General features: G+C 38.3%; 1 protein-coding gene across 1 annotated transcript in view; it reads left to right on the top strand.

Moving 5' to 3' along the window:
- Positions 1-20671, top strand: part of LOC124555713 (transmembrane and coiled-coil domain-containing protein 4-like) — a 130314-nt gene that overhangs the window by 52070 nt on the left and 57573 nt on the right. Inside the window, exons 5-7 of the mRNA XM_047129720.1 lie at positions 1594-1835; positions 5598-5903; positions 18787-18989. Coding sequence (XP_046985676.1) covers positions 1594-1835; positions 5598-5903; positions 18787-18989 — 751 coding nt within the window. The remainder of the gene's footprint in view (positions 1-1593; positions 1836-5597; positions 5904-18786; positions 18990-20671) is intronic.

A 20671-nucleotide genomic window follows, 5' to 3' on the forward strand; every position in this document is an offset into this window, starting at 1 on the left:
CAATGTTATGTTTTAAAGCATCTTTTGAGGGTGTTTTAAAGAACCACCGCAGTTTGCACTGGTGAACCTGAGTAGACTACTGAGTAATTTTCTCTGGCTGTATATTCAGGATTTGCCTGACAAACAAATTCATGGTGTAAAACTATACAATCCTGAAAGCACTATGACAGATGGGGCATGGTGGAAGGAAGAACCTCCTCATTTGCTCATATTGTTTCATTGCCTTCCAAATAATCAGTAGATACACCCAAGAGAGAAATTATTCCAAGGATTCATGAGTTCCTTCTCCTGGTGTAGGAATGGGTGATGTACTTAGGGAAATGAGGAAGCTGAGTTAGTATCAAGTGGACAAGTTGGAGGGACGTTACAGTAAAATGTGTCATTCCCTGGAACCTTTTGAAACAGGAGGAATGGGCTTAAGGGAGTAGCATAGGTGTCTGCAAAAGGAGAGGGGGGAGCAAAAGGGGGCTGTTGCCCCCTCCTGGAATCTGCGTAGAGGCTTTTTATTTATTATGGAATCTGCATAGAGGCTTATTATTCATTACAGAACTCTCCCATATTTCTAGCAATGATTGTCTCAGTGCCACTGATCAGCAGGTTAACATTGCTTGGTGTGACAGTAAACACTGTGACTTCAACAATGACTACGTATCTGGGGATTTTTTGAGAAATTATTCTGAGTCCTTGACGCAGTGGCAGTTTCAGCAGTATTTTGCTGTCAAGATGGATGTGAACCTTCACTGAACATTATCTAATGAAATCCAAATTGCTGCTATAATAGTTTGGTGGTTTTTATTGCTATGGATACATTTTGGCTAGATAGCCATCCCCAGACCATCTGCAAAATTTGCACCACATTTTTATTTTAGTTTATTATAATGTTGGTTATTGTATTCTCAGATATACAAATTTTGCACTTAGTCCATATATCATCAGTGGTCAGTGTCATACAGTGTAACAATTACACTTGGGATGGGTTACCTATTATGTTTGGGGGTATTGGCGTGGTACCTGTGGACCAATTGAAACAGTTTGCTGCATTCAGTTGGAAGGAAACCATAGTTACACTCACATGAAGTATAACATTTTGTATTCATGTAATGATTTCTAACATCGAATATGAACATTTGATTACTCATATCTACATCTGTGGACTGTATGATCACACTTACTACGTTTAAGGTTATTGTTCGAAAATGTACATAATGCTCCAAAACTAGTCATTACAGAGAAATGACTATTGTCACAACTGTGATGGCTATGGAAGAAAATAAAAAAAAAAAAAAACTTATGGTTCATCATGAGTGTCTACTGCATAATTTGCCTTTGTAACATAACAGAAAAGCCTGGGCTTTTAATTAATTTTATTTTGTAAATCCAGTTTCTCATACTCTCACTTTTTTGCAACTTTAATTAGGTCTTCTTGGCTGCTTACTTTAATTATCCTTGCTTTGGTGATTAGTCAGTATATGACTATGGCCATATGGGCAAGAATCAACACCACAAATCCAAAAGTCCAACATTCGTTCCTCTGTTGGCTCGTTTTGTGTCACATATGCAAAATTCCAAGTTTCATGATGGTACTTGTTTCAGGGAACAGGTGGAAGAAGCAAAACAACGACATCAGAGTAAGAAATATAAACGTTACATGATGATAGGCTTGGCAACAATTGGTGGTGGTACACTACTTGGATTGAGTGGAGGTCTGGCAGCACCACTTATTGGAGCAGGTGTTGGAACAATTCTTGGGGGTGCAAGTGCGGCAGCCATTGGGTCAGCAGCAGGGGCAGCTGTCATTGGGTCTCTTTTTGGACTAGCAGGAGCAGGACTTACAGGTAATAATAAATCTCTAAAGTAATAAAAATGGAAAAGATGTGAAGTTTTAAATGCTATACTGAAATACAAAATAGAATATAGACATTGTTTTTGTACCTACTGAAAGAAAGAAATTGGTTGTACTTTAGTGAAAATGTGAAATGGTTCATATTGGTGTATTTGATGTCTGCCTAAAAATAATTTATGAGGAGGGCAAACTATGGCTAGAATTTCACAGATTACCACGGGAATACCTAGGTAATAAATGGCAGTTGGGGCATTGAGTCATTTGTTATGTAAATGCAAGAATTAATTCATTGGACCCTCTGTATGGAAATGGTTCTGGACTGAAGACACAGATGGAAGGGGAAACTGCCTGTCTCAGTAAGACGTGTGAAGTTAGGAAAGATGAATAAAGTAATATTTGTAGAAACACTCTTAATAGATAAATGAATATCTAGAGCTTATCTCCAAATAATAAATTAGAGCGTATGAAATTGTTTTGTATCTACAGGAGCAGATATTTATTGAGCCACAGTGAAAATAAGTGGACTGTGCAATGAGACTACTGTGGCAGTAAATATGAACCAGTAAATAGAGTCCAATGAGAGTAACAAAGTTTATATAACCCCTAGAGAATCCAGAACATCTGAGGAATTGGATAAATGGCAATAGTCATACAAGACTATGCGCGAGACACTAGAAAGGAAATAATGGTAATCACAAGACTACCCTGTATTAATCTGTGAGACGAAATGTAATATGATTTTCTGCTGTATCCTCTACAGGCCTCTTCATCTCCAAATAACTACTGCAACCTACATCCTTCAACATCTGTGTACTATATTCATCTTTGGGTCTCCCTCTACAATTTTTGCTGCCCCACTTCTCTCCAGTACTAAATTTGTGATCCCTTGATGTCTCAGAATGTGTCCTGTCAACTGGTCCTTTCTTCTAGTCTGGTTGTGCCACAATTTTCTTTTCTCCTCAATTCTGTTCATTTCCTCTTCATTATTACATGATCCACCTGTCTAATATTCATCATCCTTCTGTACCACCACATTTCAGAAGCTTTTATTCTCTTCTTGTGTAAACTGTTTATCATCCCTGTCTTACGTACATACATGACTACACTCCATACAAGTACTTTCAGAAAAGACTTCCTAACACTTCTTCAGAAACACTTTTCTTGCCATTGCAAGTCTGCATTTTATATCCTATCTACTTTGGCCATAATCAATTATTTTGCTGTCCAAATAGCAAAACTCACGTACTACTTTGTCTCATTTCTAAATCTAATCCTCTCGGCATCACCTGATTTGATTTGACCATGCTCCATTCCATTTCATTCAGCTCACCTTCTAAGTCCTTTGCTGTCTCTGACAGAATTACTATGTCAATGGCAAACCTCAAAGCTTTTATTGATTCTCTCTTAACTTTATTTCGTACTCCAAAGTATTCTTTGGTTTTTACTCCCTTTTGTATGCTTCATTTACTGTATTTTTATATTTTCTCCTGTCATCAGTTAAATTCAATATTTCCTGTGTTATCTAACAATTTCTGCTAGGCCTGTTTGATCCTCTGCTGCCTTCACTATATCGTCTCTCAAAACTCTCCATTCATCTTCTACTATATTCCGTTTCCCTGTTCTTGTCTGTTGTTGCCTAATTCTGCCACTGAAACTTTCAACAACCTTTGGTTCTTTCAACTTATCCAGGTCCCATCTCCATAATTTTTTACCTTTTAGCAATTTCTTCAGTTTTAATCAACAGTTAGTAACCAATACTTAGTGGTCAGAGTCCGCATCTTCCCAGGGAAACTCCTTACAATTTAAAATTAGGTTATGAAATCTGTGTCTTACCATTATATAATCAATCTGAAATGTTCCAGTGTCCCCAGGTCTATTCCACATATACAACCATCTTTCATGATTCTTAAACCAAGTGTAAGTGATGATTAAATTAGGCTCATGTAAAATTCTACCAGGTGACTTCCTCATTCATTCCATACCCCCAGTCCAGATTCATCTACTGCTTTTCCTTCTCTTCCTCTTCCTACTAACGAATTCCAGTCTCCCTTTACTACTAAATTTTTGTGTCCCCTAACTATCTGAATGATTTCTTTTTTCTCATCATACATTTCTTCAGTCTGCTAATTATCTGCAGAGCTAGTTTGCATATGAACTTGTACTACTGTGGTGAGTGTAGGCTTCATGTCTGTCATGGCAACAATAACACATTCACTACACTGTTCATAGTAGCTTACCTGCATTCATATTTTCTTATTCATCATTAAAGCTACTCCTGCATTACCCCTATTGATTTTGTATTTATAACCCTGTATTCACCAGACCAGAAGTCCTGTTCCTCCTGCCGCAATCCTTCACTAATTCTTGTTATATATAACTTTAAGGTATCCATTTCCATTCTTAATTTTTCTAACTTACCTGCCGAATTTAAGGATCTAACATTTCATGCTCCAATTCATAGAATGCTAGTTTTGTTGGCATCATCCTCCTGAGTAGTCCTCCACATGGAGATCCGGATGGGGGATTATTTTACCTAAGAAGATCCCATCATCATTTAACCATACAGTAGAGCAGCATGTCCTTGGGAAAAATTATGGCTGCAGTTTCCTCTTGCTTTCAGCCATTCCAGTACCGGCACAGCAAGGCTGTTTTGGTCCATATTACAAGATCATATCAGTCAATCACCAGACTGTCGCCCCTGCAACTACTGAATCCTGCCGCTCTTCAGGAACCATATGTTTGTCTTGCCTCTCAACAGATACCCCTATGTTTTGTCTGCATGTACATTATAGCTGTCTGTATCTCTGAGACATGCAAGCCTCCCCACCAGATCCATGGTTCTTGGATGTGTGTGTGTGTGTGTGTGTGTGTGTGTTTTATCTCCCACAAAAGTGATCAAAGGTGGAGACCCCTAGAGAAAATGGACAATACAATTCCTTTCCATTACATATGTTCCAAAGACTGTGTAGTGATTTGGGTGAGGTCATGCCTAAAGAAAATTAATGTTTGAGCAAATTAGAGTTTAATGTGATACTGTAAATTCTTGGATTACTTAAAAGTGTTGATTTGGTTGTTTGATGGTGTTGTGAATGTTGTGCATTTTTTGTAAGTAACAGTGAAAGTATTTAAAGTCATGTAATGAAAAATAATAAATATTGTTATAGTTTCTGCATCTAAATCTGGTATTCTTTCTGTGTGAAATGATCCGATTGATATTAATACTTTGGCATTTACTTCCAACTGACAATACTAGTAGTTTTGTCAGAATTTAATGATGACTTTCATACCATCTACTTTCTGAACACTGTCCTGGATAACCTGAGAGGATAATTTCTTCTTCTATACACACTTCACAGTTGCCGTGATTTCTTACTGTTGACAGGTACTATACTTTAAAAATAGCAGTCACACTAGTTTCTATTTATCAGTGACATTTTGAGATAAAATGTCTAATGGTGGCTATCATTTTTGTGTTTGGCAAGATTTTTGTTTTAATTTTTATTTCTTTATTCCAGGTACTGTAATCCTATTTTTTATATGTGTATTGTTGAGCTATACTGCAATACAATGCTCAGTAGCTGACATTGTTTTTCATAATTGAGAATTGTCTACCTGTATTTGCTCAGTGCACAGTTCAAAGATAAAATATTTGGTAATTGTATTTTTCTCATGTTGAGATTTAAGTAACTTCCTCTAATATAGTTTCAGATTCAAATTTTATTGTTCACATCAATTTACTTTTATCGTATTTTAGGTTTCAAGATGAAAAAACGAGTAGGTGAAATAGAAGAATTTGCGTTTGGTGTCTTACCTCCAACAAGTGAATCTGAAACACAGGTCAGACAACTTCATATTACCATAGCGATATCTGGATGGCTGACAGATTTAGAATCTGACAACTTCACTCGGCCATGGCAATCCTTGTTTTGCTCTCGAGAGCAATATTATCTCAGATATGAATCATCATACCTGCTGGAGCTGGGTCAGGCCTTAGATTACATCCTCAGTTTTGCTGTTTCAATGGCAGCACAAGAAGCCCTCAAATACACAGTACTCTCTGGTAAGTTGCTGATACTGTTACTGATGTTGGTAGTGTTATGAGTCTCAGAGTAATAATCTGATGATTTTGTCTTTTGTATGTTAAAGGTTAAACTGTGATGGAGTTTTGAAACATACATTCAGTTACACTCTTGTTCCCTGCAAAACTTAACCAAGTTCTCTGTCTTTCGTCAGAAGAAGTTACTGTAATCCCTTGTATTTTTCTATGGTTGGGGGGCATTAGGAATAACAGTTGGTACCCACTAGGTGACCCTATTGCAAGCATACTGCACATGTGAAAGGTACATAGCCACCCTTGCCCGTGGGTGCTTGGCCAGGGCAATACAGACATGTGGGCTATGGCCAGGCTGCTTGACTGCCCATGCGTTAGCTGTTCGCCGACCCCTGCCCATGGACAGCCACTGTGAGCTAATACAGCCTGTGATGTGGGGTGTATACACTAATCGGTAATTGAACAGGGTGTATAGGACCCGGGACAACCGGGAGATCCGGGAAAAACCCGGGAATTTTTTCGTCTGGGAGAAAACCGGGAAAAACCCGGGAATTTTTTAGAATTCTGGGAAGTTTTCATTGTTTTTGTTTTCCATTAAATTTTTGTAATTTTGACTGGCAAGAACTGATACTCTTACAAAGGATATTACTGTATACTGCTATTTCAGAATAATACTGCAACAATAAAACAGGAACGAGAGGAAAAAATGAAAATAAAACTTAAATTGCAAAGGAAATGCACCATATACAGCAACAAAACACAGTGCTCATACAAGCATCTGCCAACAGCAAAATATGTCAAAGGCTTTAGGAAGGCGCGACCGTTACGGTCGCAGGTTCGAATCCTGCCTCGGGCATGGATGTGTGTGATGTCCTTAGGTTAGTTAGGTTTAAGTAGTTCTAAGTTCTAGGGGACTGATGACCTCAGAAGTTAAGTCCCATAGTGCTCAGAGCCATTTGAACCATTTTTTTGCTTTAGGAAGACTGTGCAATGTTCCGTAACAAGAAATTGCCTCCGATGAGCGTGACATCACAACTGTTTACATTAGTTTGGTTTAGCAGTTACGAGCATGCGCAGTTGAGTAGTACCTTCTCCCGCTTCTGGCTACAGAAATGTGGCTGTTGGCTGTGTAAGCAGTCGCAACAAGCAGCTAGATGCTACTGGGAAAAATTTTACTGGAGCGCCCAAGCTGCCAGATTCTTGCATGCGCAGCAGGCCCAGTTGTAGGAGAGGGGTGGGGGACAAATTAATAGTATTGAGGGAAAAAACCTTGTTTCACAAAGCGACTAGCATCCAGCGCAACTTAGTCTATCGATTATTCATATGACTTTGAAACGCATCCCTGTCGGTTTTTGAACATTTTTGAACACATTCTAAGTTGATTTCTGAATGAATCGTAAGTTGATGTGTGAATGCGTGCATAGTGTACATGATGTCTCTGTCAGGGGAATCCTCGTTGCATGCAGAAACAAACTTTCCTACAGACAAAAGGGGCTATACGAACTACAGGAGTGGAAATAAACGAATAACACGTAAGAAAGGTTACCTATTACCTTTTCGGTGTATCTAAGAAAATGAAATTTTGACAGAAAATTGTTGGCCAGATTGCTATACCAGTAAGGGCCAGTTGTACAGTCCCTGGCTAGCAGCCTCTTTAAATTCTATTCTGGAAGAAGCGCGGAAAACGCGTTGTACGAACATCTAGCAACCCCTAACCGGGGAATAATTGCGGGATAATTAAACCGGTGATTCTGGCAGAGTTAGTGGAGTTAACCTGCGAATAAGCTTTGACATTGGCAGGAATACTTACAGAATTAGTGATAACAAGACTGTTTGTTAGAACGAGGAAGGAGAAGAAACGGGGACATCACATAAATTATGGAACAATATGACGTTTCCAAGTTTGTATAAAAATTTCGCACTACTAATTTTCGATCTCATACTTGAGTAACTGGAGCGTATGAATGAAGTGTGAAACTGTTTCCTAACATAAGTGTTTTAGATTGTAGTAGGCCTAATAGTCATTTAATATTGGTATTTTGTGCATTATATTCTGTCGTTACAAAAAAGACCTCATGTCTTTACTGGGTTTATGTATCCTATATTTAATTTTATGTCACACAAAGCAGCAACAAGTTATTAGCTGATAGGGAATAAAGAGTGCAAATTTTCTGAAGAGTTCTCCCCCCCCCCCCCCCCCCACCACCACCACCACCACCACCACCACCACCACCAGCACCTATCTGGCAGTCAAGCATTAATTGCTTTGCAGAACAATGAAGTTATTTTTGTCGTTTTGCTAAGGAAATTTTATTTTTAACTCCACACCCTGTTCGATGCATTTCAAGTGCACATTTTCAACTTCTAGCACATGTGGCATTATGCCAGAATAAAGAACCAAACATGAGATAACACAGTACTGGTACTCCAAGAAAATTTACATCCCGAAAACCACATTGAAAATGTTAATATCAGGTCATGGCCTACTTAACTGGGAATCTGGACATACAAAAGTACACTTTAAATGTGCACATTTTAGTATGGGTCTCAAAATTCCGATGCTCTTGGAGTATCCTCTGATGTCTTGTTCCTTCTATGACAAAATGTACGATCTTTTAATGTTTTACACGTACGAACATACGGGCTTCCTACGACATCGTAGCTGTGCAAGCGCAGTGACGCCTGTCATCTGGTGCTCTCTGGGAACTGCGGAAATGAACCTATTTCTAGCAGGTCACAGGAAAATATTCCGAATGGTGGTTTGAAAAGCGTTACCATCAAAGTACCATTCTGGCAGTTACAACGGAGCTATGTGCGATAATGTACAATGAATTTCTTAAATCACAGAGCGTTTGACTCTCATTTAAAAATCAACTCTTTGATGACGAGCCATTTAGATGAATTTCGAGACCAGAAGATCAGGCATTTAAGCCGTTATTAAAAATTTTACGATCACATTTGTGTGATATATCTTAAATTGTAAGACCAACATTGTATGTGAAAGCTTAGCTTCTCTTGCAGCGTATTAATCATACAGACCAATATTATATGTGAAGGCTTTGCATTTCGTGCAGCAACACTGTGTATATTAATTTAAACATTAATTTTTTGTGTTTGTACGTTCGTGCTACTTAACAGTGATGTTACTATTGGCTGACTACATCACGTGTCCTAAGCTCTGAATACTCGCTGTCATCAGCTGGCGAGATCACGTGACATGAGCTGTGACTGACTTACAAAAGTGCATCGCAATCTCGATTTCAGTTGCTTCCGAAAGTAACATGCGGTGTTTGGTGGAATTTGAATTTATACTTTCGTAATAAGAAAATATGCAACGTACATGTTGCTGCACATCAAAGTTCTTTCCAAAACTCGTTTTTTGTCCCCTGTGTTTAGTATTATAAAGCGCCGGGAAATTCTACTCCTGTGTATAAAACCATAATCATTCAAAGGACTTATACAGTTCCGAGAGAAAATGTACTGTCAGTTAACAGGGAAAAAGTATGTTTTCACCCAAGAGAAAGTGTATTTTTAACCGGGAAATCCGGGAATTTTTTTTCCTTGTCCACGTATACACCCTGTTGAATTACTCACCTAATGTTGAAATAGGTTATTGTGGCATGGGCTCTACAAGACACTGAAACCTTTTAACAGCTGCCCCTTGTTGATAGATCCCAGCAGGTACACATGTGTAGCAAGGAATCTAGATGCATTCATTGGGAGTTACATTAGAGCTCCATTAAAAGTTCTTTCAAAGATATCAAGTGTTTTAGCAAACTAAAGTGGCACAGTCAGTTTGGAATAATGTGGTGGTATGTTATCTGTGCATACCTCATTGGAATAGGGTAGATAAACAAATGAGTCACATGGTCATCATTTGACTCTGTGGGGGAAACGGTTGAAATACCAGCAATAACACTGGCTTACTGCCGCTAGCTTAAATTTCTACCTGCTGACAAAAAGGATCCATTCCCCTTTGCCCTTTTTCATTTAGTGATACCATCATATATTCCAGCTAATTTGTCCAGGACACATCTTACCATGCCCATGGTTTTTCTAGTAATGTTTCTGTGCCCATGTTCATTTTTGTATCTTTTCATGTGTGATTGGAAGGTATATTCATGTAGGACATGACCTAATTAATTGGACATGTCTCCTGCGATGGTTTTTAAAACAAGACTGTGGCTAATTTCTTCACTGGCTTACTATAACCTGAGCTTGTGCTCCAGTTCTAGTGGCGTCAGAATTGTGAAGGTATTAAACTCTTCACTTACTTACCAGCATGCAGGCTTGTGTATGTCATAATGAAGAGATTTGGTATCGCTGTTCATATTTGTCAAAATGGTCTGAGCATATGATGTATGTAACCAAAGGTGACTTCTGTCATTCACACATTTCTTGACCAGAGCAGTAGATCCTGGAAATGGAGGTAACAATTGAAGACATAGATACACTCAAATGCATTGAGATTTTTATGTCTTGCCCTTTGTGTTTCTGCTTGTCCATCTGGTGGTCAGTGTAAGGTCTGAAAGTATCATGGTCAAATCCCCAGCCAAGCTGATTCTCATAATGAACCTTTCACTCTCTGGGAACTGCTTCAGGCTCTTACCTCATCTTATAATATGGCCACAGGCCCTGATTCAGTTCATATTTAGATGATCCAACACCTGAATGCTACTAAAAGACAACTACTCAGTGTCTTGTTTTTATTTGGCTTGAAGGGTGTTCCCTTCACAACAGTGTAATATTGTCATCCCAAATCTTGAGCTAGGCAAAAACACTACATCTCTCAACAATTAGTGTCACCAATGTACTCTGCAAGCTATTTGAAAGGATGGGTGCTGGCAGGCTATGCTGCATTCTCGAGTCTGGCTCAGGGCCTTTTGACCCCCTACCAGTGTAATTTCCAGTCTGGTTGGAAACAGTAATATGGCATGCTTTTTGTAAATGCCAAAATCTCATTGCAGTCTTTTTTGGCCTACATAAGGCATGAGACACTGCTTGGTGCCATCACATTTTACTTACTTTCCATGACTGGTGCTTTCGAGACTCCCCACAAATATTTATGCGCCAGTATTTATTCTACTGGTTGTTCCGGGTTCAAGTTGGTACTTCACTCAGCTCTCCATGATTAAAGGAGAATAGTGTCCCACAGGGCACTGTCCTGAGTGTCCTCATTGCCATCAATGGGCTAATGACCTCTGTTGGGCCATTGGTTACCCCCGGACTGTATGTCAGTGACTTTTGCATTTGGTACAGCTCCTGCTCAGTAACCTTGGCTGAATGCTAGCTCCAAGGCGCCATTCGTAGGACATCTGTATGGACCCTTTGCCATGGTTTCCAGTTCTCTCCACCAAAAAACATGGGTTATGCATTTCTGTCGCTGTACCACAGTTCACCCTGACCCAGAATTCTACTTGAGTACCCAGCACTTCGAAGTTACCATACAATCTTGGATTTGTGGGCCTCCTCCTTGATAAAAAGCTCTCTTGGCTGCCCCATATTCATCAACTGAAGACAAGTTGCATGTGTAAGCTTAATGTCCTCTGCTTTCTTGTGTACTTCTCTTGATGTTCAGATTGTGCTACTCTTCTCCGTCTTTACTGGGTCCTGGTCTCATCTCAAGTGGTTGCCAGGCTTATGCCTTGGCTGTGCCTTAAGCTTTGAAATTGTTATATGCAGTCCATCATCGTGGGGTTAATCTGACCACTGGTGCCTTCTGGACTAGTGCCATAGTAAGTCTCCTTGCTGAAGTGGGAATCTTCCCTCTTCAGTTTCGATAGTACCAACTCTTAATATTCTATGCAGTTGCCATTCTACAATTCCCCTATGGTCCAACATACCCCGTTCTTTTTCCATACAAGGGCAACTGACCTCCTGATACATGCCCTTTGGTGAGATTACCAGTTGGAATGTGCCACGCAGCTCTCTGCCAGTGATCTCCACCTCTCCTCCTCTCTTCCCAAAAAGGTACTCCCTGTGTTTTATCATGGAGTCCTGCCCCCCTTGATTGGTGACCAAGCCATGAACTAGGACTGATTTATTTCCAGGTCCATAAATATCAGTCGCTCCTCCTCCTCCTCCTCCTCCTCCCCCCCCCCCCCCCCCCCCCCCAATGACTTCTTGACATTCATTACATTCAGCTCTTCAGGAGTTTCAGGAATTCTTCTATCTTTTACACTGATGGCTCTAAAACTAGGGATAAGACGGGATGTAGTTTAGCTGATAGCTATTAACAGAACTCTTCACTTTTTTAAATGGATCTCACTCAACCACTTTTTTATATGTAGTGACTTTACTCTTGTCAGCCTGTGGTCTCTGCTGTTCACAATCGTCTCACTGAGCTTAGCCATTCTGACTGCTCAGCTCAGTTGTCTCTCTCTGGATCCCACATCATGTGAGTATCCCCAGGAACGAACAGGCTGACTGTTTGGCTAGAGGACCGATTAATCACCTCCATTTGCTTCGCCAGTTCCAGGTATGGATTTATGGGTACGAGTAAGACCTCTGCTCACTTGGAGATGGAATGATATCTGGTTGGCTCTGCCTCCTGTAATAAACTCTGCACTATCAAAGAGACTACTGCTGCATGGTACTTTTCTTCTGTTCCTCCCAGAATGAATCCACCATCCTATGTTGCCACAACATCAGTCAAACCAGGCTAATCCATAGTTTTATTTCATGTAATGAGCCACACCAACATTGTAGTTGTGGAGCCTTACAGACAGTAGCTCATATCCTGCTGGAATACCTCTTTCTTCCCTTCCTCCATGCTGAGGATGACTTTCAAAATTCTTTGCTTAAAATATTGACAGCTCATTCACAGACAGTTGAGCTGCTTCTGCATCTTCCGCTTGAAAGTGAGCTCTATTTTGAGATATAACAGGGCATATATGCCTTGGAACAGCTGGGATATCCACAAAAAAACCAGGAATATTGTCATCCTGGAGAAAATCAGCAAAAACCCGAGAATTTTTTAGAATTCTGGCAATTTTTCATTGTTTTAGTTTTCACTTAGATTGTAATATTTGCTGATAAGAACTGAAACACTAACAAAGAATTTTACTTTAGCCAACTTCTGCAGATTAAAACTGCAACAATAAAACATAAACGAGAGGAAAACACCAAAAATTGAACTTAAATTGCAAAGAAAATGCACCATTTACAACACAATACAGTGCACACACAAGTGTCTGCCTACAGCAAAATGTGTCAAAGGCTTTAGGACGAAACTGCTTTTGATGTGCGTGACATCACAACTGTTTACATTAGTTTCATTTGATCAGTTGCCAGTGTGCTTACGTGCATTCCCAGAGCTGAATTCACATATGAGCAGTTCCTCCTCCTGCTTCTGCTACTTAAGTGTGGCTGTTGGCTGTTTGAGCAGTAGCAACAAGCAGCCAGATGCTAGCCAGAAAAGATTTTCTAGTGCACCCAAGCTGCCAGATCTGTGCAGGCTCAGAGCAGTCTGTGTTGTTGTTGGGGAGGGGGGGTTTCGCAACGTGACGTGTGTTTACGTTTCATGATTTTGGATTTTGCTGTCTTCATTTACAGTTCACATATCAAAGGAAAACAAAATGGATTTCTGTGGATGGAAGCTATCAAGTGAATTAAAATATATTCACGTAATTACAGAAGACTAAAATATATTATAAGTTTCAGTTTTCTTATTTTATTTCCACGTTATTGGCAATTGAACATTAATCGTCTTTCAAAAAATGTAGATATTTATGTTGGCTTAGTAAAGAAATTTTGCTTTTATTAATATTTTTTGCATAAGCAGCCAATTTATTTTAAATGATGTGTTTTGTAACACACTATAAGCTAGTTTCGCCTGTTTGCTGAATTCCAAATGCACGTTTTCATCTTCTGGCATGTATGACATAATACCATAATAAAGAACCAAACATGAGATAATACAGTACCTTTATTCCAAGAAAATTTTCTTTCTGAAACCACACTGAAAAGTTTAACATCAGGTAATGGCCTACTTCAGTCTAAATCTGGTCATATGATTGTGCACTTTGAGCCGAATTATGCAGTTTAGTATGGTTTACGAAATTTTGATGCCCTTGGAGTACTTTGATGGTCTGTTTCTTTTATGACATAATGTTAGATTTTTTGGTGCTATATACCTACGAACATATGTAAATGTTCACTTGAAGATGACTAAGCATGCAAATTTCGACATTAGTATTGAATAAAATATTTTGTGTCAGATATATTGATAGCTTTTGGAGAAATTTACAAATCTGCCTTTCATGAAACACAATGTTTTTCAATTGCAAGACGCGTTTCAACCCTTGTCAGGCCCCTCCTCTAGGCTTGACGTTACTTCTTAATTGGTGTTGTTTACTTCTAAAATTTACAGAACTCCATTCTTTGGTAAGTTCTAGACTGACAGCTACACGTGTTTTATCATTATAACTCCCCACAAGGCTTTATATTTACTCCTGGAGTACAAAGTAAAAAGCCAGTTTCTTGACTTCACAGATAACCTTGTTAATTTTTATACCATTTGAAAAAGTCATGAAAAATTTATTGTCTCTAATTCTGGTATATACAAACAACTGTTCTTTTTTATTCTTACAAAAAATTTGTTTCCTTCTTACTGGCTTTCTGCAGTGCTGTGTTTATGTAAACCTGATTTGAAATGCTAGATAATAGCATTACAGAGTACGAATAAAAAAAAAAAAAATAAAGAAAATAAAAAAAAAGATGAGTCACCACATAGCAAAATATTAGGGTACCTTCGAGAGTTGTAGAGTCTAGTTTTTAAATGAATATTATGCCAAGGACTGCTTTCTTATTTTGCATTCCTTATCTGGATAGGATATGATAAAACAATTACACTAAGTACAATAACTTTGTATGCACTCTCAGAACGTGGTCATGTGATGCCCCACTACACACGAAATTCCAAACAGAAATGTGACAAAAAGCATATGAGCAGGGCAAACATCAGGCACATTCTTCTTACGTCATTGTAGCTGCACATGCGCAGTAATGTTTGTTTTACAACACTCTGGCAACTGTTCAAACAAACCTATTTGTAACAGGTCGTTGGAAAATATTGTGAATGGTGGTTTGAGAGGCATTACTTTCAAAGATGAATTATGTTACATGTGAGAATGTGTGATGTATTTATAAAAGCACAGAGCATTTGACTGTCATTCAAAACTTAACCCTTTGAGGACCAGCCACTTATAAAATTTCAGACCCAGAAGACTAGTCATTTATTTAAAATTTTACTGGCACATTTGTGTTTGACATATCTTAAAGGGTAACACATACAAAAAGGACCAATATTAAATGTGAAAGCTTAGCTTTTCTTGTAGCTATACTGTATGTATATTAATTTAAACCATTAACTTTTCCTCTTTGTGTGTTTGCGCTACTTAACAGTGATGTTGCTATTGACTGGCAAGATCACATGAATGAACTATTGATTGGATGACAAAGCACATCACAATCTTGGTTCCTGTGCTTTGGAAACTAAGGTGCTGTATTTGGTGGAATTTGTATTTATACTTTTGTAATAAGAAAATACGCAGTGTACTTGTTGCTGCACATCAAAAAAGACATCATTTTTTGCTATGTTTCATTTCCTAAAGTGTCGGGAAGTTCTACACCGGTGTATAAAACCTTTACTACTCAAAAAACTGATAAAGTTTGCAGCTCTGAGGGAAAGTATACAATGACTTAACATGGGAAAAGTGTATTTTCACCCAGGAAAAAGAGTATTTTCACTCAGGAAAATGTATATTTTCACCCGAAAAAAAGTATATTTTTAACCAGAAAATCCGAGAAAAATCTGGGATTCCTTTTTTATTTTTATTTTTTATTTTTTTATGTATACACCCTGCATAGGGTTTTAAGCTGTCTTCAAGGCAGAGTGGGGATGCTTGGAGTTTGGGCATCTCCTGCTGGAAGATTGGAAGATGGGTCTCGGGGACTCCCTGCCCTACCTCCTTGACCAGTTTACTCTTTCATACCTATCTTATTGTGTTTTGATTGCTTTTCAGTGTGGTTTGTCTCCTTTTTTGTGCACCCAATTTGCTATTTTGTAGTGATTGCTGTGTTAAATAGTGGGTGCTCTTTAACCCGTTAACCACAGTGTAGCAGGGGTGTGATGCCTGTGGGTGGGATGACTCTCAATGCATGCCAAGCCTCGGGGATGCCCATCTGCTGCCTTATGTATTTCTCTTCTCTTGGATTATTGACAGTCAGCTGATGTCCATTACATTTTTAACCTTCTCACTTTAACTGTTCTGAATCTGCCGTCTTGAAGACATTCTTTCCTCTGTAACTGGCACATGTCAGATGCAGGGTGGTGCTTTTCTCGCCATTGGATGAGCGCTGGGAGACCCTCATCTGCTCTGATTTACATATCAGCCCAATCTGTACACTTCTCCATAAATTCTTTCTCACTGCGGCATCTGTAGTGTCTTTCAATGCATCAGTCTTACTGCTCCTATGTACTTTCAACATCAGAACAAGTACTTCACAGACATCTCTAATTACAGATGAGCTAGACTGATGACCTTGCTGTTTAGAACCTTAAGCCTGTCAACCAACCAACTATCTGTTGTCATTCAGCTGAATCTTTGACATAATTTGGAGGAATCTATTTCTGCTCAATAAATTTGGGCAGTAACTACAGGAGACACAAGAATATTGACTCCAGTGATGTATGATGGGCTCTTGGCTGATGCTCAAGTGGGAAATTATAAACAAGAACTTTTTTTTTATTTCCAACATGTGTGACCCCTTTCCAACCAGATATTCTACGTACAGGAGTGAGCCGATCTGCACTTGTCAGTTACCTTGTCTTCTGTGTGACATAAAGATTAGTCTGTTCTTTGAAGCCCTCTTTTCAGTGTTATCAGGACTAATATTTTATGGTTCTACATTCATCACAGAATCATGTTCATTTCATGAGCCTACGACAAAGGAAAACTGTTTCATGGTTCAGAAAATGAAGAAACATCGGAAAAGGACGTTAACAATTAGTTCAACAAAAAATTTACCAAATCAAAACAAGAAATACTTACTTGAAGTTTGATGCAGTTATTTTTGTGCAAGTTCAGAATTGTCATCTGAATTGTCAATATCATCATTCTCACTGTTGTCCTTAACAAAATCTTGGTCCAGTTCATGAAAAATGTCATTGTCTGTAAGACTGAATCAATAGCTGCCGTCGTACAGCAAGTTGCTTTTATATAACAAATACAGTCTACCAACTGCTTCAGAAAATATATTTCCACAATATATCAGCTGTTTCAGAAACAACATGTCCCTGACAACTCAGCGAAGACCTTCTGAGCCTGTCAGTTGTGTGATTTCGTATTTAAAAGCAGATGAAATTGTTCCCCAACAAATTATGGGATTGGCAGTTTTGAAATTTTTGTGTCCCATCAATTGACATGATTAGCAGTGGAAGCTATAAAAAAATCCTTTGTTGGAGCAGGCATGTAAAATAATGAGAACCTAGAAGGGATGCAGTTTTGAAACTTTCCAGCTAATAAAAACTGTGCACCGGCCTAGGACTCGAACCTGGAACTGTGCCTTTCATGGGCCATGCTCTTACTAACTGATTTATCCAGGTATGATGCATGATGTGCTCTCATAGCTTCACTTCTGCCATTTCCTCTTTCTTGCTTTCCAAACTTCACAGCAGCTCTCCTGCATTTGTTGCAGGACTAGCACTCCTGCTGCAAAATGAAATATTTATTTAGGATACAATCCTCTAGGCTCTGCTTAGGCTGTTTCCCCACAGTAGCCTTTCTTCCAGGAGTGCTGATCCATGCAAGATATACAGGAGGGCTTCTATGAAGTTAGAAAAGTAGGAGACAGGTACTGGCGGAAATGAACCTGTGAGGGCAAGTCACAAGTTGTGCCTGAATAACTCAGTAGAAACATAACGTGCGATTTTTAGCCAGCAGACATAATGGTACAAGAGATTGTGAGACAGAAGGTCTTGAAACTGGTCATGTGAGCAAATACACAAAAATGTGTGGCTGTGAGAGGATTTATTGAATGTGCTTCTGAACTACTTCAGGCACGGAGCTTCAAGAACATCAAGATGAAAGAAAGATTATTATAACAAAGGATAGGAACGGAGCAGTCAGTCACAATTCCTCCTTCTATCTGTATATGTACTACTAAGAGGTTTCTGGATTGTAACTCATTCAAATGCACTGAAGATGGCTATTTATAGCTGAAATCTGGATATGCAAGAATAATAACAAAAAGAAAAAAACAGTGGGACTGTGACTGATTGCTGTGTTCCTGTCCTTTCTTAATTAATGTACAGTCACTGTGTATGAAGGTTCCTACAGAAAATTACTTCAAGATTTAGAAGCTTTTCATATACCAACTTTAACAGTAATTTTTATTTGTAATGTTAATGTTTGATAAGAAGAACGATCACCTTAGATAGTGTTTTGTATAACGTGTAATGTTATGATTTAGAATCAAGTATTTGATCACAACTCACTAGTCTCATGGCAGCAAAACATTCCTAATAAAAGTGTATAGACCTGAACGTGGCATCAGCACTTCAGTACAGTATTTGTACCTACATGTGACAAGGTTCTTTGCATCGGAAGATGCTGTGTTCTTATTCACACTGTTTATTTTGTGTAATTGTTACCAGTGTATCATTGAATATTCCAGTCTATATTTTTAACAGTGTCTGATAGTGGTCACTTGAAAAAATTGGTTATTTGGGAAGGGTATCTGAAATAATTACTTAACTTGGCATTGTAAGAAAGTTCACATTGTTTCTTAAATTAATGATTTTCATGTAGGTAATGAAAAATAAATTTTTCATTCATTCTGAATTTACCTGTCAGAATATTAAAATATTTTATGGTGCTTAATGTTTCAGGTATTATAACAGCAATTACGTGGCCAGCATCATTAGTGACTTTGGCATCAGTTATTGACAATCCATGGGGTGTGTGTTGCCGGCGCTCTGCTGAAGTGGGCAAACAACTGGCCGAAGTGCTGCTATCACATGAACAAGGCCAGAGGCCTGTCACACTAATTGGATACAGTCTGGGAGCCAGAGTTATATATTATTGTCTTCGGGTAAATATGAAATAGCTTTGAATTTTTCTCTTAAAACTGAGCAATTCAACTGTTATATTAGTAAAACAAGCCAATATCCTCTTTACATGGACAGTGTTTCTGTGAATAAATTCATTTTAGTTACTTACAATTTGACAGTGGAGGAGCTTTGAATTAGAATTTGAAAACCTGTAGTTTGTTAATAACAGGCTGCATTTCTTGTGAAAAGCTATTGAAATGTATATTGCAGAGAGCTGCGTGCACTTCTGAATGGTGCATAAGGAAGTGCCTGCAATATAAAAATCATCCTCTGCCTGTATTCCTTTTAGGAGCAGTTATTCCTTTTAAACACTTTCACGATGTCAACCATAAATCTCATAAGTGAATAGATGTACTCTTATTCCAGTGCAATAATCCCCAAGAATATTCTTTATCCCTGAACTAAAGTGTCCCAGTTATACCATATGACATCAAGGAATTAATGTATGCAAAGTAAACCATTGTCAGTGTATCTAGAAATATATGTAACCAGTTTTTTTATTGCTGTTGAGATTATTTCACATGTGTATTTGGGGTTATTTAAGATAACCCCAAATATATATGTGAAATAATCTCAACACACACACACACACACACACACACACACACACATATATATATATATATATATATATATATATATATATATATATATATATATATATAAAAAGTGCTATTTGTCATCATTAATGACAAAGAAAAAATTGCGTTGTATAAACGGAGATATGGATATTAATGAAATTTTGTTTTTTTGAATTTCAAAAAAGTGACAAAGTAACATAAGCTGAGATGAAAAACAAATGTGAAGATGAAGATGACTTGCTCAGAAATTTTTAAAAGGAATCCTATTGAATTTGTGCTGTGGTTTGTTTCTTTTGATGCAACGTAGATTATTTCATTCCATAAATGAAATCACTTTCGCTTTCAAAGCAGTGGACAGTTGCTGGTGGTCCTGAACAAAAACAACAAAGTCAACTTCATCTGTGTGGAATATTAAGGTTGCTATGTTCAGGGCAGCAAAAAGCATTATTATCATTGATTACTTTGAATAGCATAACACAATAACTGGCAAATGGTATGAGAGCCTTCTGGCCCATCTATCTCACCTTTTATGCCTTTTACAGTGTGTGTTTTAACTTCATTATCTTATAATTTGACTCCTCTGACTGGAACTGTCCACTTTTAGTGGACTCTCTTTCTTCTGTGACTGCCTTGGGATCGTGGGAGTGATGACCTCACCATTTGGTCCCATAAACCCTCACAATTAATCATTAATCAATTCTGGGCCATCTAGATGGGGAAAAAAATGGTGGAGAGAGGCACAGATTGCAAGGGAAAAAAAAGAATCACATATCATGAGGACAATCCACTTGCCCTTAAAGGTTCTTTGACAGTGGTAAAAGTGAAATGTGAAATATGGATGTTGAAACATCCACCCTATGGAACAGATTTGACTCCCAATGACTTCCATCCATCCCTTGTCTAAAGAAATCAGTGTCTGAAAAATATCATATGTTGAATGAAGAGTTATGGAAGCAAAATACATATATTTTGCAGAACTTTAATGTGAAATGGCCACATAGGTTTAGTTGTAGGTAAAACAAATGGCAGGCAGCAATTCATGTGATGAATACTATGAAACTGCAGGATTTATACTATGAAAC

This window comes from Schistocerca americana, chromosome X (genome assembly GCF_021461395.2).
Source record: "Schistocerca americana isolate TAMUIC-IGC-003095 chromosome X, iqSchAmer2.1, whole genome shotgun sequence".
NCBI lineage: Eukaryota > Metazoa > Arthropoda > Insecta > Orthoptera > Acrididae > Schistocerca > Schistocerca americana.